The sequence below is a fragment of the Oryzias latipes genome, chromosome 7 (assembly GCF_053564925.1).
Source record: "Oryzias latipes strain Hd-rR chromosome 7, Olatipes_Hd-rR_3.1".
In the NCBI taxonomy this organism is placed as follows: Eukaryota; Metazoa; Chordata; class Actinopteri; order Beloniformes; family Adrianichthyidae; genus Oryzias; species Oryzias latipes.
The window spans coordinates 23,387,126-23,405,337 of NC_136243.1; the positions used below are offsets into that span (position 1 = coordinate 23,387,126).

Sequence of the window (18,212 nt, forward strand, 5' to 3'; positions counted from 1 at the left end):
TGAAGCATACTTTCTATACAGAATGCTGAAATAAACACAAATGTTTCACTGTGCAACATGCCACTGCTGGTTCCATACTGTAGCCAACATGTATTAAATTATGTCGATGACAAAACAAGTCCAGACAAAAATTTATTTAAGAAAAAAAAAAAGGTTGAACATATTTGTGTAGATCACAGAATGACAGTGATAGTGGTTGAAGACGTTTTCTTTAACATCCATTTGAACTTAAAAGGACTCTATTCTTTGCACACTAATCAGAAAGAAACAAAACAATACCGTTTCAAACAGATCTGAGAACATGGGACACAAGGAATGTGGTCACAAGCTGGACAATGATGTTCTTCAGTATTTCACTTCCACGGGTGGAAATTCTGCTTCAATTAAAGGTTTCATAAATGATACAGTAAACCAACACCAGCCTGTCCATACTGGAATGCATACATTTCACTTTGATTATACTGAGAAAGGCAGAACATAAAAAAATCACAGAAATTACATTTTCAAACCGAAGTCCAGAATGATCAGCCAGCGATACTCCTCACAACTTCATAAAGATAAGAGGAAGTTTTAAAAAAAAGGGAGTATGATGATCAGTGCCGTGTGGTCTGTGCTGAACAGCGGCTCACTGCTGGACAGGACTATCGAAGGAGCGACCATTTGATCTGTTCTTTGGCAGACTGCAGTACCTGTGAAAGAAAAGGACTTTTTATTGTAACCTTCTTTAGAAAAAGAATACGAGATCAAATTCTGAACGTAAAAAAAATAACAATATAAAAAGGCAACAGTTTCAGTTTGCTTAATGAGAATCATTCAATTATCAAAAATCATTTCATTTCATTTATTGTCGTTTGCACAGCTTTACACTGACATACGATATTATTTCCAGTACAAACCCGAACAAACAGTTCAGAGTTGTCCACACTGTGGACATTAAATAAATTGTAAAAAATTAAAAACAAGTGATATTCATTAGGGCAAAAACTTTTTCGGATGAGGTTAAATTATGCCATCAAAAAGTTAATCTTTACCTACAAAGTACAATCCTTCAATTTGAACCTCCCATTATGGGTCAGAGAGCAGGTAAAGGAGCAGAGTAAAGATAATAATATGGCCTCTGCTGCACCTCAATCACTTTTAGAAGAATTCTCTTTTTTCAATATCCTCAATTCAAAGAAAATGCAAATAACTGATGTCGTAGAAAAGAGAAGCAGAAAACTCCGAACTAGGTGATATTTACAGCATTTTCTATTTGACAGTTGGTCTAAAGTCAAATGCATCACCATTTTCTACATTTAGAATTACAATTGTCATTTGAATGTTTTTATGAACATCTAAAAATAGCATCAATACATTAAGATGTCACCAGATTAAAGGAAATCAGATGATATGATCCCAAGGCCAAAAACAAAATAAATAGATATAAAGTGAAATAAGATAAGATTTAAAACATAAGAAAGTTGAAAATTGCTGCTTAAATACTGAACCGAAAAAAAGGGTGTTTGAAATACGCACGGTCTAATTAATCATCTTAATTTCTTGAATGAAGGCCAAATCATAACCATAAAGTATGATGGCTGGACACAGACATTAATCATAGCCAGAGGAGGAATGGTAGAAGCTAGTACCAGACCTTTTAAATGACAACATTAATCAAGTGGAGCCCTGACACACACACACACACACACATATATGTATATACATATGCGCGCACACACACACACACACACACACCCACACACACACAGACTCATCTAGACACTAAATGGCAGAAGCCATTATTGGCTAGCTACCACCTTACCACTGAATAATCAGTGATCATTTGCACACTTATGCATATGTGACGATACAAAATATGTCAGCCTGGAGGCAAGTAATCATACAGAAAAAGAAAATGACAATAACAGTACCCTTGTATATTCAAACTTCAAAGTAATGACTTTAAACACTCAATAGATCTTTAAACTCCACAGCAGAGTGAGGGGTAAAGTAGGGATGTTGTCCTCACCTGGGTGACTGTCTGCTCTGTCAAAGGTACATCATCTCCCTGCAAGAACAAATGCATTGTATTTACAGCTCGCACATTTACTGTCCAATCAAATGGAGATATTTTAGAGAAGAGGAGCGGAGCGGAGCTTACTCTGAGGGCTACACGATGCACAACCTGCTGTGGGTCACTCTCCAAGATTACTCTGAAAGTGAGGAGTCATAGTAACGATTACGAAACAAAATGAAGACACAGTAACGTATGATTTTTTTTTCCCCTAAAGAACACATTTCAAGACGCTTTATGCTTCTCATTTCTTACCCTCCGTCTACGATCTCATCCACAGCCAAGAAGAGTCCTTCCATATTCTCCAGCAAGGCTCTCTTTTCAACATTTTTCCTAAAAAGTTATGAAGAAATAAACTTAGAGCTGAAACTCTTTGAATATTAGAAACGTTTTTAAACCATTTAAGGTGCTATAAATATTTGCAGACAAATGCATACCTCAACATCTGACTCAAGGAATCGAAGAGGCAATTTAAAACAGCCATAAGCATCAGCTGTTGAAATGAAACACAAAGACATATTTAAAACGTTCAAGATAAAAAGCTGAAACAAAGACAACGTATGAAAAGTAAACATTAAAAACATAAACTAAGTTTGAACTTGTGAATTTGGAGAACTAGTTTAGTTCCAAGTAGACGAGCTTAAGAAACGGCAGAAATCCACGTTCTAAAAATGTGTCATATTAAAATCTACCCAAAATAATATTTTAAAAACAAAAGCTTGAAATAACAAAAAATCAGCAGTATTGATCACAGTAGAAAACACATTTACCAGTGTAAATGAAATATGTATTCACACTTAGGTTGGTTTCTTAAAACGTATTTGAATATGAAGCTGTATTATTATAATATTTAAAAATCATTAAATGTCAATTTTATGTTTTAATGTCAACTAAAACAATTACCTCATTTTCATGTGAACTCCCGATCACATAAAAGAAGAGGTCTATATTGCTCTTGTACACAACAGTCAGGCCCTCCAGCAAAGCTATTTCACCTGAGTGGACAGAAAAGAAAAACAAAATAAACTTTTTGTGTTTAAACAGCATCATGCTAAGTCTTTATTTACTGATTGTAAAACATCACGTACTGTCCGTCCTGTGCGTCTTGTTGAATATGTTTTTCTCAAACGCTTTCTGTTCCTTCACCGTTGGATACGTGTCATCGTAATACTGAAAATACAATCGCATTACAAAAGATTCTGAAAAAAAACTATCTCTACATCAGTAAACAAAATGTAGGTTTTTAATAAATACACAATTTATTGTATCCGATCAAACCATATTAATGACTAGATAGTAATCAATAAATTTCTACATATATAAGTAAAATAATTAAAAGACGTGGGCAATGGTAAAACCTGATCAGAAAATGCCGTTTCCCCACTAAGCTAAGCTACTAATTTAGCAATTTGGATTGACTTGAACTTGCAAATGCATTAAACAACTTATAGTACAGCTTAAATATATTTAGTATTTAGGAAGGCATATGTTTTCCTGATTATTTGAAGACAACTTTATAGGAAATGCACTTTGAATGTTACTAATTGACAATTACACGGTTTATTAAAATTGACAATGAAACATATTTTTTCAAGGAAAAACAACTTTTAATATAAATACCTCACATAATAAAGGACATTTGAGTGAATTCTGACTAATTAAGATGCCTCTTCAGGTGGTCTAAGGTTTATTCAGTGTTTCCAGCATCATGTTTCCAACTACCCACACTTCATCTCTTGTTTTTCATTGATCTAGCATTTGGATAACTGACCTACAAACACAAACTATCTTTGTTTTTATGTCATGTATTATATGACATAATCTTTTATTTAACAGATAAATAAATAAACACACACCTTGGCATAAAGTCTTTCTCCGTCATTATCCAGAATGAGAACCGCTTTGACTGTATACAAGGATGGTTCCTGGAATGACAACAAGAATCACCTACGTTTTATGTTCATTCAATTTATATAAACATTAAGTTAACATATGCTACAATCGAATCGGGACGCGAACGACGAAAAATGTCTAACAGAATGGCAGAACAAACATTGTGACAAATGGGACTAACTGTAACGATCACAAAATAGTGGAAAACAATATTCGAAGTAGTGCTTCATTTTTAGCCAGTGTGACCAGGAAGACGGGACACTTCCACATCATCAGAAAAGAAAGTGGCACATAAGGCTAACTTTGCAGGGTCTAGCTAGCTCGTTAGCCAACTCTTACGGTAGTTAGACGACCGGATAACGCTGTACAGTAAACCACACCCTTACCCGCCTTTCAATAAATAGTTCTCTGTGGATAATAGTCTTTCATTTTTTTAAACGACACTATATTTGAAGAGGAAACTTAAACACAGTCGTACCAGTATGGGAGAATCCATCTTCACCAGCTAACAGCAGGCTAGCACAGCTCTAACTTACGTAATACGTAGAGTTGAGGAATTTTACGTCACGCGCAAACGCAAAGTTCAATTCCACTCGGGGTCTTTACAGAAATTATTTACAACATTGACTTTGCATTTTCCTTAAGCCAGCAATTGATCAATTATGATTTGTTATTTTAAGTACATAAAATTAATAGCACAGGTTCGATCACATCTGAACCACAATGTTTTTTGTTTTGTTATCCGAGTGATTTGTTTACCATTATCCAGCAAACCTTAAATTTAAATCTATATTAGCAAAGAAAATAGCCACTTTCAAATGGCAAATAAAAGATGAGCAACTAATGATGTCAAAATCTTTCAAACTATTTCCTAAAGCTTATTTTTTTTTTGGGGGGGGGGGGGGGGTTGCCTTTCGTTTTTTTCTTCTCCTTTTTTAACACACTTTTATGAGACTAGAAAGCCATTGGTTGGCAATTTATAAAAGTAAATTGAACTCTAGACAAAAAGCCTAAAAGCACTGTACTAAAGTAGTAATAGCATTCATTCATTCATTCATTATTTACATTGACTTTTAGATTTATGGAATGGGGGGGGGTATAATACCTAATATGCTAATTCTGGAATTTTCAGATCTTGAAACATTTAAGTTAAAAAAAAATGAAGGGGACAGTTTACCTTGCTTGATTTTTTTTTCTAGCAACACAAGACCTCAAATAGTGTCTAGAATTTCTTTTAAAAAAGCATGCATTATGTGTATGCTGTTATTTTCCTATTGGGTCGGGCTATCATGATAACTGATATTAAAAATGTACCTTGCCATTACAAAGATATTATACTAGTTTTATTGTATTTTAAAGTATAAAATAGTTTGTTCTCTCATAAATGTTGTTTATCTTTACCCCTATGCACCACTACTGCTTGTCCATATATATCTAGTCCATTTCGAGAGAGTAGATAGAGATAGACGTTGATTATTTGGCTGAACCCCTCAGCCAAATAATCAACAAGACTGGCTATGGATACTGACTCAGAAATGGGGCCAACATCAGTCACCTCCTCATGGATGACTTAAAGCCATATACTAAGAGTGAGTGTGACATTGACTCCCTGATCTACACCACCAGGATGTACAGTACTGACATTGGGATGTCATTCGGGCTTGAAAAAATGCAGCCGGATGGTGACAAAGAGAGGCAAGGTAGTCCACACATAGGGGTCTCACTCCCAGAAGGAACAATGGCAGACATTGAGGACAGCTACAAGTACCTTGGAATTCCGCAGGCAAATGGCAACCTGGTGCAGGCAACAAGGAAAGCTGCAACAGCTAAATACCTCCAACGAGTAAGGCAAGTCCTGAGAAGCCAGCTCAATGGCAAGAACAAGACCTGGGCAACAAACAACTACGCACTGCCAGTTATCAGATGCCCTGCAGGAATAATAATACAGACCAAGGGTGTGAAAACACGAAAGCTTCTCACCATGCGTGGAGGGTTCCATCCCAAATCCAGCACCCGGAGACTGTATGCTAACCGCAAGGAAGGAGGCCGAGGACTAGTGAGCGTAGAAGCCACTATCCAGGATGAAACATCCAAGATGCATGAGTACATCAAGCTCAAGGCCCCAAATGACAGTGTGCTCAGTGAATGTCTCAGGCAATGGAGAGCAGAGGATACAGTGCTGGAGGACAGATCCTCATGGGAGGACAAGCCCCTGCATGGGATGTACCACCAGACCATAACTGAAGTGGCTGATATGAAGAAGTCCTACCAATGGCTAGAAAGGGCTGGCCTACAGGACAGCACTGAAGCACTCATCCTGGCAGCTCAGGAACAAGCACTGAGCACCAGAGCCATAGAGGCTCCGATCTACCACACCAGACAAGACCCAAGGTGTAGGCTGTTCAAAGAGAAGCCTGAAACAACCCAGCACATAACTGCAGGGTGTAAGATGCTGGCAGGGAAAGCATACATGGAGCGCCACAATCAAGTGGCTGGAAGAATATACAGAAACTCGTGTGCAAAATATAACCTGGAAACCCCAAAGTCAAAATAGGAAACACCTCTGAAAGGGGTAGAGAATGAGAGAACAAAGATCCTGTGGGACTTCCAGATACAGACTGACAGGATGATAATGGCAAACCAACCAGACATTGTAGTGGTGGATAAAGAACAGAGGAAAGCCGTTGTGATGGATGTGGCAGTGCCAAGCGATGGGAACATCAGGAAGAAAGACCATGAGAAACTAGAGAAATACCAGGGACTCAGGGAAGAATTGGAGAAAGCCTGGAAAGTGAAGGTGACAGTGGTGCCTGTGGTAATTGGAGCACTCGGGGCAGTAACCCCCAAGCTGGAGGAGTGGCTACAACAGATACCTGGAAAGACCTCAGACCTCTCAGTCCAGAAAAGCGCAGAGCTAGGAACAGCTAAGATACTGCGCAGGACCCTCAAGCTCCCAGGCCTCTGGTAGAGGACCCGAGCTTGGAGGAGAAACCACCCGCATAGGGTGAGAGGGGCATTGTTTTTTTTTATATATATATATACACAGCAGCTCTTAAACCCTGAAATGAATTTAGCCAGTTTATAAAGTGGACTGATGGATGGACATTTACTCAAGTAAAAGTAAAACCCACAATCCAGTTAAATCATTTTAAGATGTGTATTTTTTTAAAGTACTCAAAAAATGTATCAGAGTAAATATTACCACCTCTCCATAGAACACTGTGCCGAGATTAGAATTCTATTTTTGTTGTAGTTTAAATTAGTTTATAGTCAACACCATCAGCATCTATTCTTTTTCTATTTCTTCCAGGATCCTCCCACATTTAACCAACTCCAATTATCTTAGTTCATTCTTCTGGGAAGTGTTTTAAAATCCATGGCTGATGGGGATTTCCCTCTATCGTATTCCATAAATGACATCACTTGGCGTAAGTGTTTTATATTTTTAGTTTTGAGTTTCAAGTGAAGCTGGGAAAAAGGGTTTGCAGCGTTTGTTATTTGCCTTCTGCAGCAAACGTTGAGTATAGAAACACACATTTGTTTGAAGCACACCCATTCTAGGACTGTGGGAAGCCATGAAATGTTGCAATAGCACACTATGTTTGCACAATTCAGCCACCAAGATTTTGAAATTGTTTTAAGCTCAGAGGAAACTATATGCTGCTGTGAACTCACTCATATCTAAATATTAAAACACTTTTCGGCACCATTATCAAGACATTTGATATAAGGAATCACACAAAATTGTACATGGCTTTATGCTTTTCTCTAGCATGTTTTTGAAAGAGAGTAGAGTGACAATGTTGACAACAGATTTGCTAAAAAAAAATTAAACTAATGCAAAATACAAAACTCCAAAAACTTTGCTCTGTGGCAAAATATATTTAAGTTTTTCCAAAATAATAATATTAATAATAACCTACCTATCCCTTATAACTCCTGCAAAATAATTGCAGATGCGTTAATTTAAGACTCAGTGAGTGAATTCAAAGTCGATATGGGAATGAAAAGGATGAGAAATCCTCCCTACAATAGGACATGTCATAAAAAGATGAAAATATCATTTTAATATGTATGTTCAATATTTTGAAAGCATGGGCTGCTACCCTCTTCCCAGCTTATGCCAGCAACCACAGCAGTTAGCAGTTCCCTTCCTAAGAATCAAGTACTTCTTTTATCAGCATTCAGCAGAGCTTCCGCCAACCAAACATCCTCCTTTCCATGCCTTCCTTTTCTGTCTGAACCACTAAGCCACCTTCACTTTTAGTGCAATGAACATTCTTCACACCCATAATTACTGTCACACACTTAACACATTTCAGTGTGGATATACTCCAAACATTTCATATTGCTATTACAACTTTTTAAACAGTTTTTCCTGCTACACCATTGGTAGGAATACTAAGTAAAGGTTGATGTCAATGTCAAAAAAAAAGTAGACCACAGTTTAAGTTATCTGAAAGTAACCCAGACATGTAACACTGGTGTTGCAAGACATCTTCATAATCTGAACATCTCAAGATAAGAGCGGGCCTTATTGGGACACTCTGAAGAATGATGCTGCATCTTCAGGTTCCTCATTTTGTCTCCAGGTTGTGGTTGCATTTTAATGAGTTACCATCACGAAAAACAGTCGACAGAGCAAAGGCCTCATTTCTGTCTGCTTCTGGATCTGATCTTTTGGCGAGGTCCGTGTTCCAGAGAAATAATTTTTCTTAACAATAATACAGAAACAAAAACAACATAATCAGTAGGTTTTCTTTACCCTCATAACATGTGTTGTCTAGATAAAAATTAGCACTCCAGAATGATTAAAATAACAAATGAGATATCTTCCAGGTTAATATCTCCACTCCAAAACTCACTATATGACAAAAGGTCAGTTAACCAGCATTTGGAATCCAGTATTTTTTCACTTCCCAGAAGCAAACTTCAAAACATTCCCTTTCTAATACCACAGCTCACTGAAAACACTGGTTTAGTGTGGCAGGGAGTGGGTATTTCCTCCTATATTGAGAAAAAAAGCTTTCTGAAGAAAAAACAAACAGGCCAAAACTCCTGAGTAGACACATCAGCAGCTGGGGACATATGTCATCGCTCATATGTGTGGCAAAAATCAAGAAAAAGTAACCACGTTTTCAACAATGCAGGTCAGCTTGTATTATGACATGGTCTTATGTGAGCTGGGGTCATTAAGCCTACGGGACTCAGCTGTCGGCTGTTGCAGGGCAGTGACTAACCTCTGCTTCTAAAGTAAAGTTGGTTAAGTGGCTGAGGTGCTTAAGATTTGAACTATGACAGACCGGGGAGATTCAGAGAAGCCATAAAGCAGAGATGTCAAAGACTAATTGAAGCAAGCGAACACATGGTGGGAATGTGGGCGTTGATCTGGGAACTGTGTCCAGAGTTAAAACCACTGTGGTTGCAGTAATAACAGGGTGTCTTTGGCTCGCTGTGGCAGGGGTTGAGTCAGGGGCTGGGTGCTAGGAACTTGGTTTGGGAAGTCCCTTCTTCTTATTCCTGTTAGACGTTCACCTTTCTTGACTTTGTCAGCTACTTTTCCATGTGTAGAAAATGCCAGAGAAAACATTTGGATAAATAAGACGTTATCACGTTGTCATGTTTCCGGAAATAGTTATGACTTTACCAAATTTAAAAAAAAGAACAGACGTTTGCACCTGTGTAAATATATGATGATATAAGGATATACAAAACATCGAGTTAAACAGAATCCCTTATAGAAGACATTGGTTTGCATTCATGTCAAAATCAAATTTTTGACATGTAAATTAACAAGAGGAAGAAGAGGTTGTGAAAAATTCGGTTTGGTTCCGTGCCTATTTGAGTACATTTAAAACTCTTTTAGTAAAATATACTTTAAATAAGCTTTATTTTTTTAGAAATATTCAATAAACAGATGGTTAAAAAGAATAGAAACTTAAAATTAATTTATTACAAAAAATTGACTGTACTTTATTAGTAAACCGTTTAAATCGGGTACCAACTGGTTGACTAGCAAGACACTTAGAAAATCTCATCTAATCCATTGTGGTCTTAATTTATCCCTGTTGAAAGTTGCAACTGTTATTTGTGATGCTATTGTGCTGAAAATAATGAATAAATATTTTATTAAATACATTTACTAAAACATTTGAACACATGCAGATTCCCTGTTTGGAGTTCCAGATCTGGACAAATCAAATTTTTTCTTTTTTCCTGGTGATGGATCTTAATGATCACTTGCTATGTAAGACACGCTCCCCTTCATTCTCCCCCTTCCTTCTCTTCCCTTGCAGTTGCTCTGCCAAATAGAAGAACAATGTGGTCTTTCTTACCTGTCGGAGGGTGTACATTCCATCCCTGCTAAACCAAGACTCAATCCTGCCTCAAAGCCACTTCTGCTTGAGCAGGGCCCTCACTGCCATGCTTGCTCTGACTCCAGGTGCTCCACATCACACTCTTTTGGAAGGACATTGTTCTGGCCGGTTCTAAGACAACCATTTGGCTCGCTTCTCTTTACGTTCTTTACGTTTCAGCGTTAAATCTCTTTTTTACCTGTTTTGTTTTTAGAAAACTGGAATCCAAATAATTTACAGTGTTTTGGGGGAATTTGTAAGCAGCTACCTTTTTCTCAGAGGAAAGACATTTTTTGTGGTGTGTGCCAGACTGTTGGTTTGTGGTTTGTAATGTGGGCAAAGGGGAAATTTGGAGGTTGGAGTGCAAGCTTAAGGATACAATAGTGTAAAAAAAAAAAAGAAAAAAAGATGGTGTGGGTGCTTTACAGGAAGGTTGCGTTTGTCTGCACAGAGCCATCCCATTTATGCTGGTGGCTGCAGAGAAGCCTAACAGGGAGAGACAGAGTTGAATAGGACTCAGAGCAAGAGGCCCTGAGCCTTGTACCCTCCTGTACTATGTTTGAACGGCTCTAACATTTTTACCTTGTATTTTTTCAAACCAAAAGGATCCTGCTGAACACCTGATTTTATTTTTAATTTTTACCTATCAACTGTTGAAGATGCGGAGATTCTTGCTCAGGTACGTTCTTCTCTATTAGTACTTTTGTGTTGACATTGCATACTTCTTCGGAAGACTGGTGACTGATGATGCTTTTAATAAGTTCCAGCACAAAAAACACACAGAGTTTCAGAAATGTTAAGCTAGAATTAAACCCTAATAACACATGAATAAATACATAAAAAAGCATGGTTTTGAATACATTTGATATGAAATAAATATAACTTATAACAACATACTCACCCAGTTTAAAAGGCGTACTCTTCAAAGTACATTTCAAGTATTTTGTAAAAGTATGTACTTCGTTTTGCCTGTACAAAAAATCTTTTTTAATAGTTTTAACAATTAATTTCAACACAATTTTATTGCAAATTGTGCTGATTAAACAATTCTTTTTTAAACATATGTTTAACAGAAAGTTTTAAAAATTGCCTTAAGCAATTCTAGAGCATACAAAATTTGAGGTTTTTTGAAAAAATATTTAATTGTCTACAAATATTAAAAAAAATGTATTCAGGGTCAGTGAAGCAGGTGTATGCGTGTTCTGATGCACAACTGCAGCCTTGCATGGCACTTTAATTTAGTTTTGAAACAAACATCTTTTATATTGCCAAGGTTATAAATAGGCAGCAGACGGCATGCATAATAGTCAGTATACTAGTGTGAGTGCACACTCACACATAATTACATTATTTGCCGATAAATGGGTTTTGAGACTCAAAAATAAAATAAAATTTCAACAAGAAGTGCACAATTTAACGTTTTGTGTCTGACTTTTTCCAAAGAACCTAAAACTTACGGACAACTAATGAACCAAAATTTCCCAAAGCGGTCATAAGTCCCCACTCTGTTCTTTCAGAGGACTCTGTTTTCCCCCAGATTGTCTTATCAGGGCTTGGCATAACTGCAGCCTGGAACAGCTGATGGGAGGAGTCATCTTAACTGAACTGATCCTTTTATGAGTTCCAAAAGAACTCCCAAACACCCAAAAAGTCACTAATGTAGCACCGGAAAATCAAGAGCTATGAAAGAGATTTGTATATGTGGAGAAAAGCTGTGAGTTACAGACTGACAGACATTGAAATTGTTTGTTAGATTTGTGTACTTTATGCAGAATAGTGAGTTATAGTTACAAGTTGTTCTGTTTCTCCAGGTTGATTGTTTGCTGCAGACTTCTCTGAATGTGTTCAACGGTCAATTATATTCTCCCTCTGAGGAGAAACTGTGACGTGAGTCTGCTTTGAAAACGGAAAAAAAAGATGCTCAACAGAATCCAGTCAAAAAATATAATAACAGTTGTTTTCTATTTTTACATTCACACAGGTAGTGGCTACTTCTGGCAGGCTATGTGGGGGGTTGTCCATTTCAGCTAATTTCCCTGGAGATAGGCCCAATGGACAGCCGCAGGACGCCGAAATGGATGTTGCTTGGCAGGAGTTGATGGCAATAACAGAGCTGCAGGTAACAATGATAGATAGACTGGGAGACCTCTGTTTTGATAAAATGTAAAACTATTTAATTTTTCATCATAAAACATTAGACTGCATAAGATTTTAAAAGGATTTCTATGTTGTTCAGATCACATGCAACAACAAAAAGTCACAAGTTAAATCCTATTGAAAAGATGCATAATTCTGTTCACATATTTAGAGCTGTAAAGGCAAGGCTGTACTTTTTGTTTCAATCCTTTTTTGTGTGTTTACGATAAAATTGATGACATAAAAAACTTCTGAAGGGATAATAAAACAAGACAGAGAACTTTGAACAGTGAATTGCTTATGGAATCTTTTTAGTGATTAAGTTGTATTCCACTTCAGAGATGGTTACAAACTGCTGATTTAGCACAAAACTAGATGTTCCCTTGTTAATATGAGGCAAAACATGTGTCAATGAGCACAAACCGCAGAGCTGAGGCAAAAAATGAAAAGACGCGTTGGTTGAAAGAGAAATTGACACTCAAATATTTATGGTAGCAAATAAAAACTGCCTTGTTTTTACGTTGTTGTACTCTGTCTATTTTAATGGCTTCTTCTAAGCTACACTAGAGTAAAGCAAGTCACAATAGTGTATTTGAGTGATGGCAGGATGAAGAAAATGTGAGAAGGGACATACTGGAAGTTGCTTCTGGCCCCCTGCGCTGCACAATAGCCATCTGTTAAAAAGTGAAACCAGATCACGTCTTTGGAAAACCTCTGTAAGCTGTGGGTGGCAGACTAAAAGAAGGGCAAATTCTGCTTAGTGATAAACCAAATGACGTGTGGGGAGAGAATATAATATCTTCTGCTTTTAACATATATCAATAAAATCAATAGCTATTTTAATTGTCCGCACTGTGGTTTTTCTCCATTATTCTTACCTGGATGTGTTTGTTGCAGGAGTTCGAAGTACCAACTGATGCCTCCTATGAAGCAACTCAGTACCAGACTACTGACCCCACAGGAGAATATGGCATGGCTCAGTCTCACTCTGAACCCCCTCCTGCAACTTGTGAGCTGAGCACTGCCAGGACGTATGCTGGATGTTACTCTGAAGAAGTGTCTCACTGCCATCCTCTGGGCGGCAGGGCAACATATGAAAACTCTCAGACTAGTCAGCGAATGATCTCCATGCCCGCTCAAACTCTGCCGTCTCCTGGAAACATGTTGGGGACAAGTCATGGACACAGGAGAACTAATGCCCGTCTTTCTCCGGGTTCAAGTCGACACATGCTTTGGACAGCACATGGCCAAAACATGCATGGCCGCATGGCTGATGGTCTGGAGTCAGAGGCTGGTCTTTCTTTGGGATCAAGTCCACCTTTGACATCTCCACTAAATCCAGTGGGTGCTGCACAAGGTTACCATAATGTAGAAATAAATGTGCCTTACAGTGATGTTAACTCAGGCAACATTAATGATCATACCAGGAGAGCACATATCAGTTATTCAATGGACTACCAAGGTCCAAATCACTCATATTTTGACTCAGGTGTAAATCCGTATTTTTCTTCTCAAAATTCCTCTCACTCCCAGCCATGTGCCACAACTCATTCAGCGAGACAGCAGCACAACACAGTTGCTTCATGTGAACGGTATAATGAATTAACCAGCAGGGGGAGCTCTCAGCATAAGTACTCAAAGCCACACACGGGCCTTTCCAGTTCTGCTCCACTTAGCAGGGATGAGCGGAGGGCCATGGCTTTGAAAATTCCCTTCCCTTTGGATAAAATTATCAATCTACAAGTGGATGATTTCAACGAGCTGCTGACTCAGTATACTCTGACCGACACTCAACTTGCACTGGTCAGAGACATCAGACGGAGGGGAAAGAACAAGGTGGCAGCTCAGAACTGCAGGAAGAGGAAGCTGGAGAGCATCATTCATCTGGAAAGAGAACTGAACCAGCTGCAGGTGCAAAGAGAACACCTCACACAGGAAAGGCTAGAGTTCCAGCGCAGCCTGGGCTTTGTCAAGTGCCGTCTGAGAGACCTTTATGCAGAAGTGTTTTCTCACTTGCGAGACGAAGATGGACAACCTTACTCAATAGATGAGTATTCTCTCCAGCAAACACCCGATGGGAAAATTTATTTGGTACCTCATACGATGGAAGCAAGAGATCAGTGCTGAATATAAGGACTCGTCTGTGCTTTGGAAGTGTTTTTACTTTTCGTGCCAATCTCAGTTTGTGGTTAAACTAAGTTTACGGTGACACACAAGACCAATGTTTATAATAAAAAACACACAAAGTGTTGATAAAATATTTTATTTAAAAAAAGAATAAAAAAGTAAAAATCAAACTGCACAGCAGTTTTAAGCACTGTAAAAAAAAATTTAAAAAGAATACTTCAGCGTTAGCACGACAGTTCAGCTAACCTGTGGAAGAAAATAATCTTTGTTCAATAAATATTGCCACAAACCAACCAGCAGATTCACTTTCTTGTACCTGGGCCATTCTCACAGAAATGATGTTTTTGTAGTGCTGGATACCGCTGGAAATCACCTGAAATGCAAAACAAAATAAAAGTATAAGGCATTGCTCAAAGGTAACCTGTATTGACTGCATGCAAATTACAGTGGACCTCTTTGCACTGCAAGAGATCAATTTTTGATCAAGTGGTATTTTTTTTAGCCATGTCATTACTGGGCTACAAAACTCACTACCAGCTTAAAAGGCAAAAAGAGAAAACACCATCAGTAGTTGAAAGTCTGGTCTTACCTACAGACAGCATTTAAGCCTTTTGGTAGCTGCTGCCTGCTAGCCTCAGGCTTCTGCTCTCACTCTCCCCTGCTTCAATGATCCTGGCGATGGCTTTGCTACTTCTCTCCCTTAGCTTGCTTCCATGGCTAGCCTCATAGACTTTGCATGTAAGCTAGCCTCCTCGAGATGATCTTTGCAGAATTCGAAGTTGTCTGAGCCAAGTCACGGCCTTTTTGAAGATAACATTTGCGCACCACTGGGAAATTGCCTTTTCCAGAGCTTGACAAAAAGTGGCCCTTTTCCCCGTTTAAGTGTCAACCCTCCCTTCACCCAGACCACTAAAGAGGCTAACGAGACTTTATAAAAAACTGAAAGGTGGTTTATTTCAGATTGAGTTGATGCAGTTACAAATAAAAACCAGACTTAAAGATAAACATAAAACCCTCATTGGAATGCTTGCTTTCCAAAAAAAACACATATGATGAAAGAAAAACAGAAGACAAATTTTAAATGAAGGCCCTCCATGATTTATCTACTGTACATCTCTTCTTGTAGCAGCTGTAACCTGCCACAACTGTTTGGCTGAGCAGATTTAGGAGGTAAACCTGCAGCTGCCCTGTCACTTCGCTTGCTCTCCTCTCCTTGCTCTCCTCTCCTAAGTACTCAGTCCTGTTGAACAATATGGAACAACATTGTTAACTGTGCACTGTCTTCATAAGTCCTGACATCCAGAGTGAATTCGTTTAAAGTTAGCTACACTTAATCATTCCCTAAAATGATAAACTCTGGTTTTACGACATGTAACAGCAAGTTTATGTCTACAGAAGCTTACCCCTTAGAAACTTAAAATCGTCCAGGACGGCCATAGCCACCGCCATTGTTTGATCCACCGCCATATCCACCTGGAAGACAGAAAAACAATCAACACACAAGGTGAGGGTTAAAATACTTCTGTGTTGGTGTGTTTTCACCAAATCCAAATACCCACCGAAGTTTCTGCCTCCTCCTCCACCACCACCACCAAAGTTGTTCTTCATTGGACCAAAGTTGGAAGCCTGCGGGTCATAGTGACCCATGTTGTTGTAGTTATTGCCACTGCCACAGTTTCCTTGAAAATGGTAGATAAAAATGATTAGTGACAACCTCATCCTAAAAAAGGGGGGGGTGGAGGGACGGGGTTGTTGTTGCTCACCATAACCATTGCTATCATAACCATTTCCACCATATCCTCCACCACCTTGGTTGTAGCCCTGGTTGTACCCACGGTTGCCACTGTTATAGCCCCCAGGACCACCGGGCCCACCTCCATAACCTGCATCAAACAACCTTAAGTCTTCAGATGTTCGTAAATTAAAAATAAAAAAACAATTTATCTAGTATGCTGCACTTACCGCCATCGCCTCCGTTGCCGTTGTAAGGACCATCTCCATATCTGCCCCGTCCACCTTAAAATAAGAAGAAAACCCAAAACTTGTTATGGCTGTCTTACAGACCCAATGATTTAAAAAAAAAATACTACAACCCACATTACCTTGGTTAAAGCCTCTGTCGTAGTCATAGGGTCTTCCACTCCCACTGCTGCGGCCACCTCTCATTCCCATTCCAGCAGTCTGCATTTCCTGTTTGGTCAGGGCTTTCCTCACCTCACAGTTGTGGGAATTGATTGTGTGGTATTTCTGGACTATGAATAAAAAGGCATGTTTCAATTTTTATGAAAATCTTACAGGGCTTTCCCATTCTAGATCAGATACCACTAGTACTCACTGACAATCCTGTCAACAGAATCGTGATCGTCGAAGGTGACAAAGGCAAAGCCCCTCTTCTTTCCAGTGTTCCGATCAGTCATGATATCAATGACTTCAATTTTGCCAAACTGTTGGAAGTAATCCCTCAGGTGGGACTCTTCTGTGTCTTCTTTGATCCCTCCAACAAAGATCTTTTTCACTGTAATATGAGCGCCTGGACGATTTGAATCCTGCACACCAAAACATTTGTTATACTTTGAACAAGAAATCAGATTTACGTCTAGTCATATAATATACCTCTCTAGAAACTGCTCGTTTGGGTTCCACCACCCGTCCGTCAACCTTGTGTGGACGGGCGGACATGGCTGCATCAACTTCTTGGACAGAGGAGTAGGTCACAAAGCCAAAACCCCGGGATCTCTTGCTGTTTGGATCCCTCATCACCTAAAAATGAAATACTTTAAAGCCAATTCAATTTGGATGATAGCAATCACATCTTGTGAAAATGACTCACAACACAGTCTGTCAGGGTACCCCATTGCTCAAAGTGAGCTCTGAGGCTCTCGTCTGTTGTCTCAAAGCTCAGGCCTCCAATGAAGAGCTTGCGAAGCTGCTCTGGCTCACGTGGGACCTAAACAATAGATGAAGACGTCAACAAGAGGTTGCCGCAAGTTCAAACACTATGAGTTAAAAACACATTTTTGAAAACGAAAGTCCACTCATTGACTTTCGTCTCTATTTCCAGAACATATCCAGCGTCAAAAACAACAACAGCAGGAGGGTTGGGTGGTGCAGACATCGCCGCCATTAGCGATCAACGATTGCAGATTGTTCGACTTTTTGCAAAAATATGTTCGCCTAAGGTTGTTAATATTGCGGTTAATCGAAATAACGATAACCAGTGACTCATATTAATATCATTCGATTCATTTCGTTTACCTGTAACCAACAATAGGCCACGAGGCCCAGTTGTTACAAAATGGCGGCATAAGGAAAAGAAAGCTTCTGCAGCGAAGACGGGCTGTTTCGACCGAGACAACGTGCCCAAATCTAAACCATTGAAGCCATTTGACGAAACTGGACCAGCTAAATAATTTGAATCGTTCAGAATACAAAGACTTACATCTTTCGACATCTTGCTGTATTTTGTCGGAAACTCCTAGTGACACAACAACCACGCAGCGATCTGCGCCAGACAAGATCAGGCAGCAGTCAAACGCTAGGATAAAATGGGGAAAGGAACGCCCCCTTTTTACACAGTCATTGGTCAGTTGTTCCCGCTGTAGTATTTCCTCAGAGAAAGGTGAGTTTTGATTGGCTTACGTCCTATC

The 18,212-nt window shown here is 38.9% G+C and overlaps 3 protein-coding genes across 8 annotated transcripts; 1 reads left to right on the forward strand and 2 right to left on the reverse strand.

The window, feature by feature from the left end:
- Positions 1-119: 119 nt before the first annotated feature.
- On the reverse strand, positions 120-4,678 carry copz1 (COPI coat complex subunit zeta 1). Its single transcript, XM_004070471.5, has 9 exons — positions 4,425-4,678; positions 3,910-3,978; positions 3,142-3,223; positions 2,957-3,048; positions 2,491-2,546; positions 2,309-2,386; positions 2,141-2,192; positions 2,009-2,047; positions 120-689 (listed from the first exon to the last, which is right to left on the reverse strand). The coding sequence occupies exons 1-9, from the start codon at positions 4,440-4,442 to the stop codon at positions 642-644; spliced, it is 534 nt and encodes a 177-aa protein (XP_004070519.1). The 5' UTR covers positions 4,443-4,678; the 3' UTR covers positions 120-641.
- Positions 4,679-10,763: 6,085 nt separating this feature from the next.
- On the forward strand, positions 10,764-14,858 carry nfe2 (nuclear factor, erythroid 2). Of its 4 annotated transcripts, none has more exons than XM_011477118.4 (4): positions 10,764-10,981; positions 12,114-12,189; positions 12,284-12,421; positions 13,336-14,858. In XM_011477118.4, exons 2-4 carry the CDS (start codon positions 12,142-12,144, stop codon positions 14,563-14,565), a joined length of 1,416 nt encoding a protein of 471 aa, XP_011475420.1. In that variant the 5' UTR covers positions 10,764-10,981; positions 12,114-12,141; the 3' UTR covers positions 14,566-14,858. The 4 variants fall into 4 exon arrangements, with proteins under 4 accessions (XP_011475420.1, XP_078806728.1, XP_004070763.1 ...); XM_078950602.1 differs by having other exon boundaries at positions 10,802-10,981; positions 12,288-12,421; XM_004070715.5 differs by lacking the exon at positions 10,764-10,981 and adding an exon at positions 11,913-12,016.
- On the reverse strand, positions 14,686-18,162 carry hnrnpa1b (heterogeneous nuclear ribonucleoprotein A1b). Of its 3 annotated transcripts, XR_909012.4 has the most exons (11): positions 18,005-18,162; positions 17,396-17,512; positions 17,179-17,325; positions 16,901-17,111; positions 16,668-16,817; positions 16,528-16,581; positions 16,329-16,448; positions 16,125-16,244; positions 15,969-16,038; positions 14,882-14,938; positions 14,686-14,811 (listed from the first exon to the last, which is right to left on the reverse strand). XR_909012.4 is itself a non-coding variant. In XM_020704675.2 (10 exons), the coding sequence occupies exons 1-9, from the start codon at positions 18,014-18,016 to the stop codon at positions 15,980-15,982; spliced, it is 990 nt and encodes a 329-aa protein (XP_020560334.1). In that variant the 5' UTR covers positions 18,017-18,162; the 3' UTR covers positions 14,686-14,938; positions 15,969-15,979. The 3 variants fall into 3 exon arrangements, 2 of the variants coding, with proteins under 2 accessions (XP_020560334.1, XP_004070518.1); XM_020704675.2 differs by having other exon boundaries at positions 14,686-14,938; XM_004070470.5 differs by lacking the exons at positions 14,686-14,811; positions 14,882-14,938 and adding an exon at positions 15,494-15,805.
- Between the last annotated feature and the right edge of the window lie 50 nt (positions 18,163-18,212).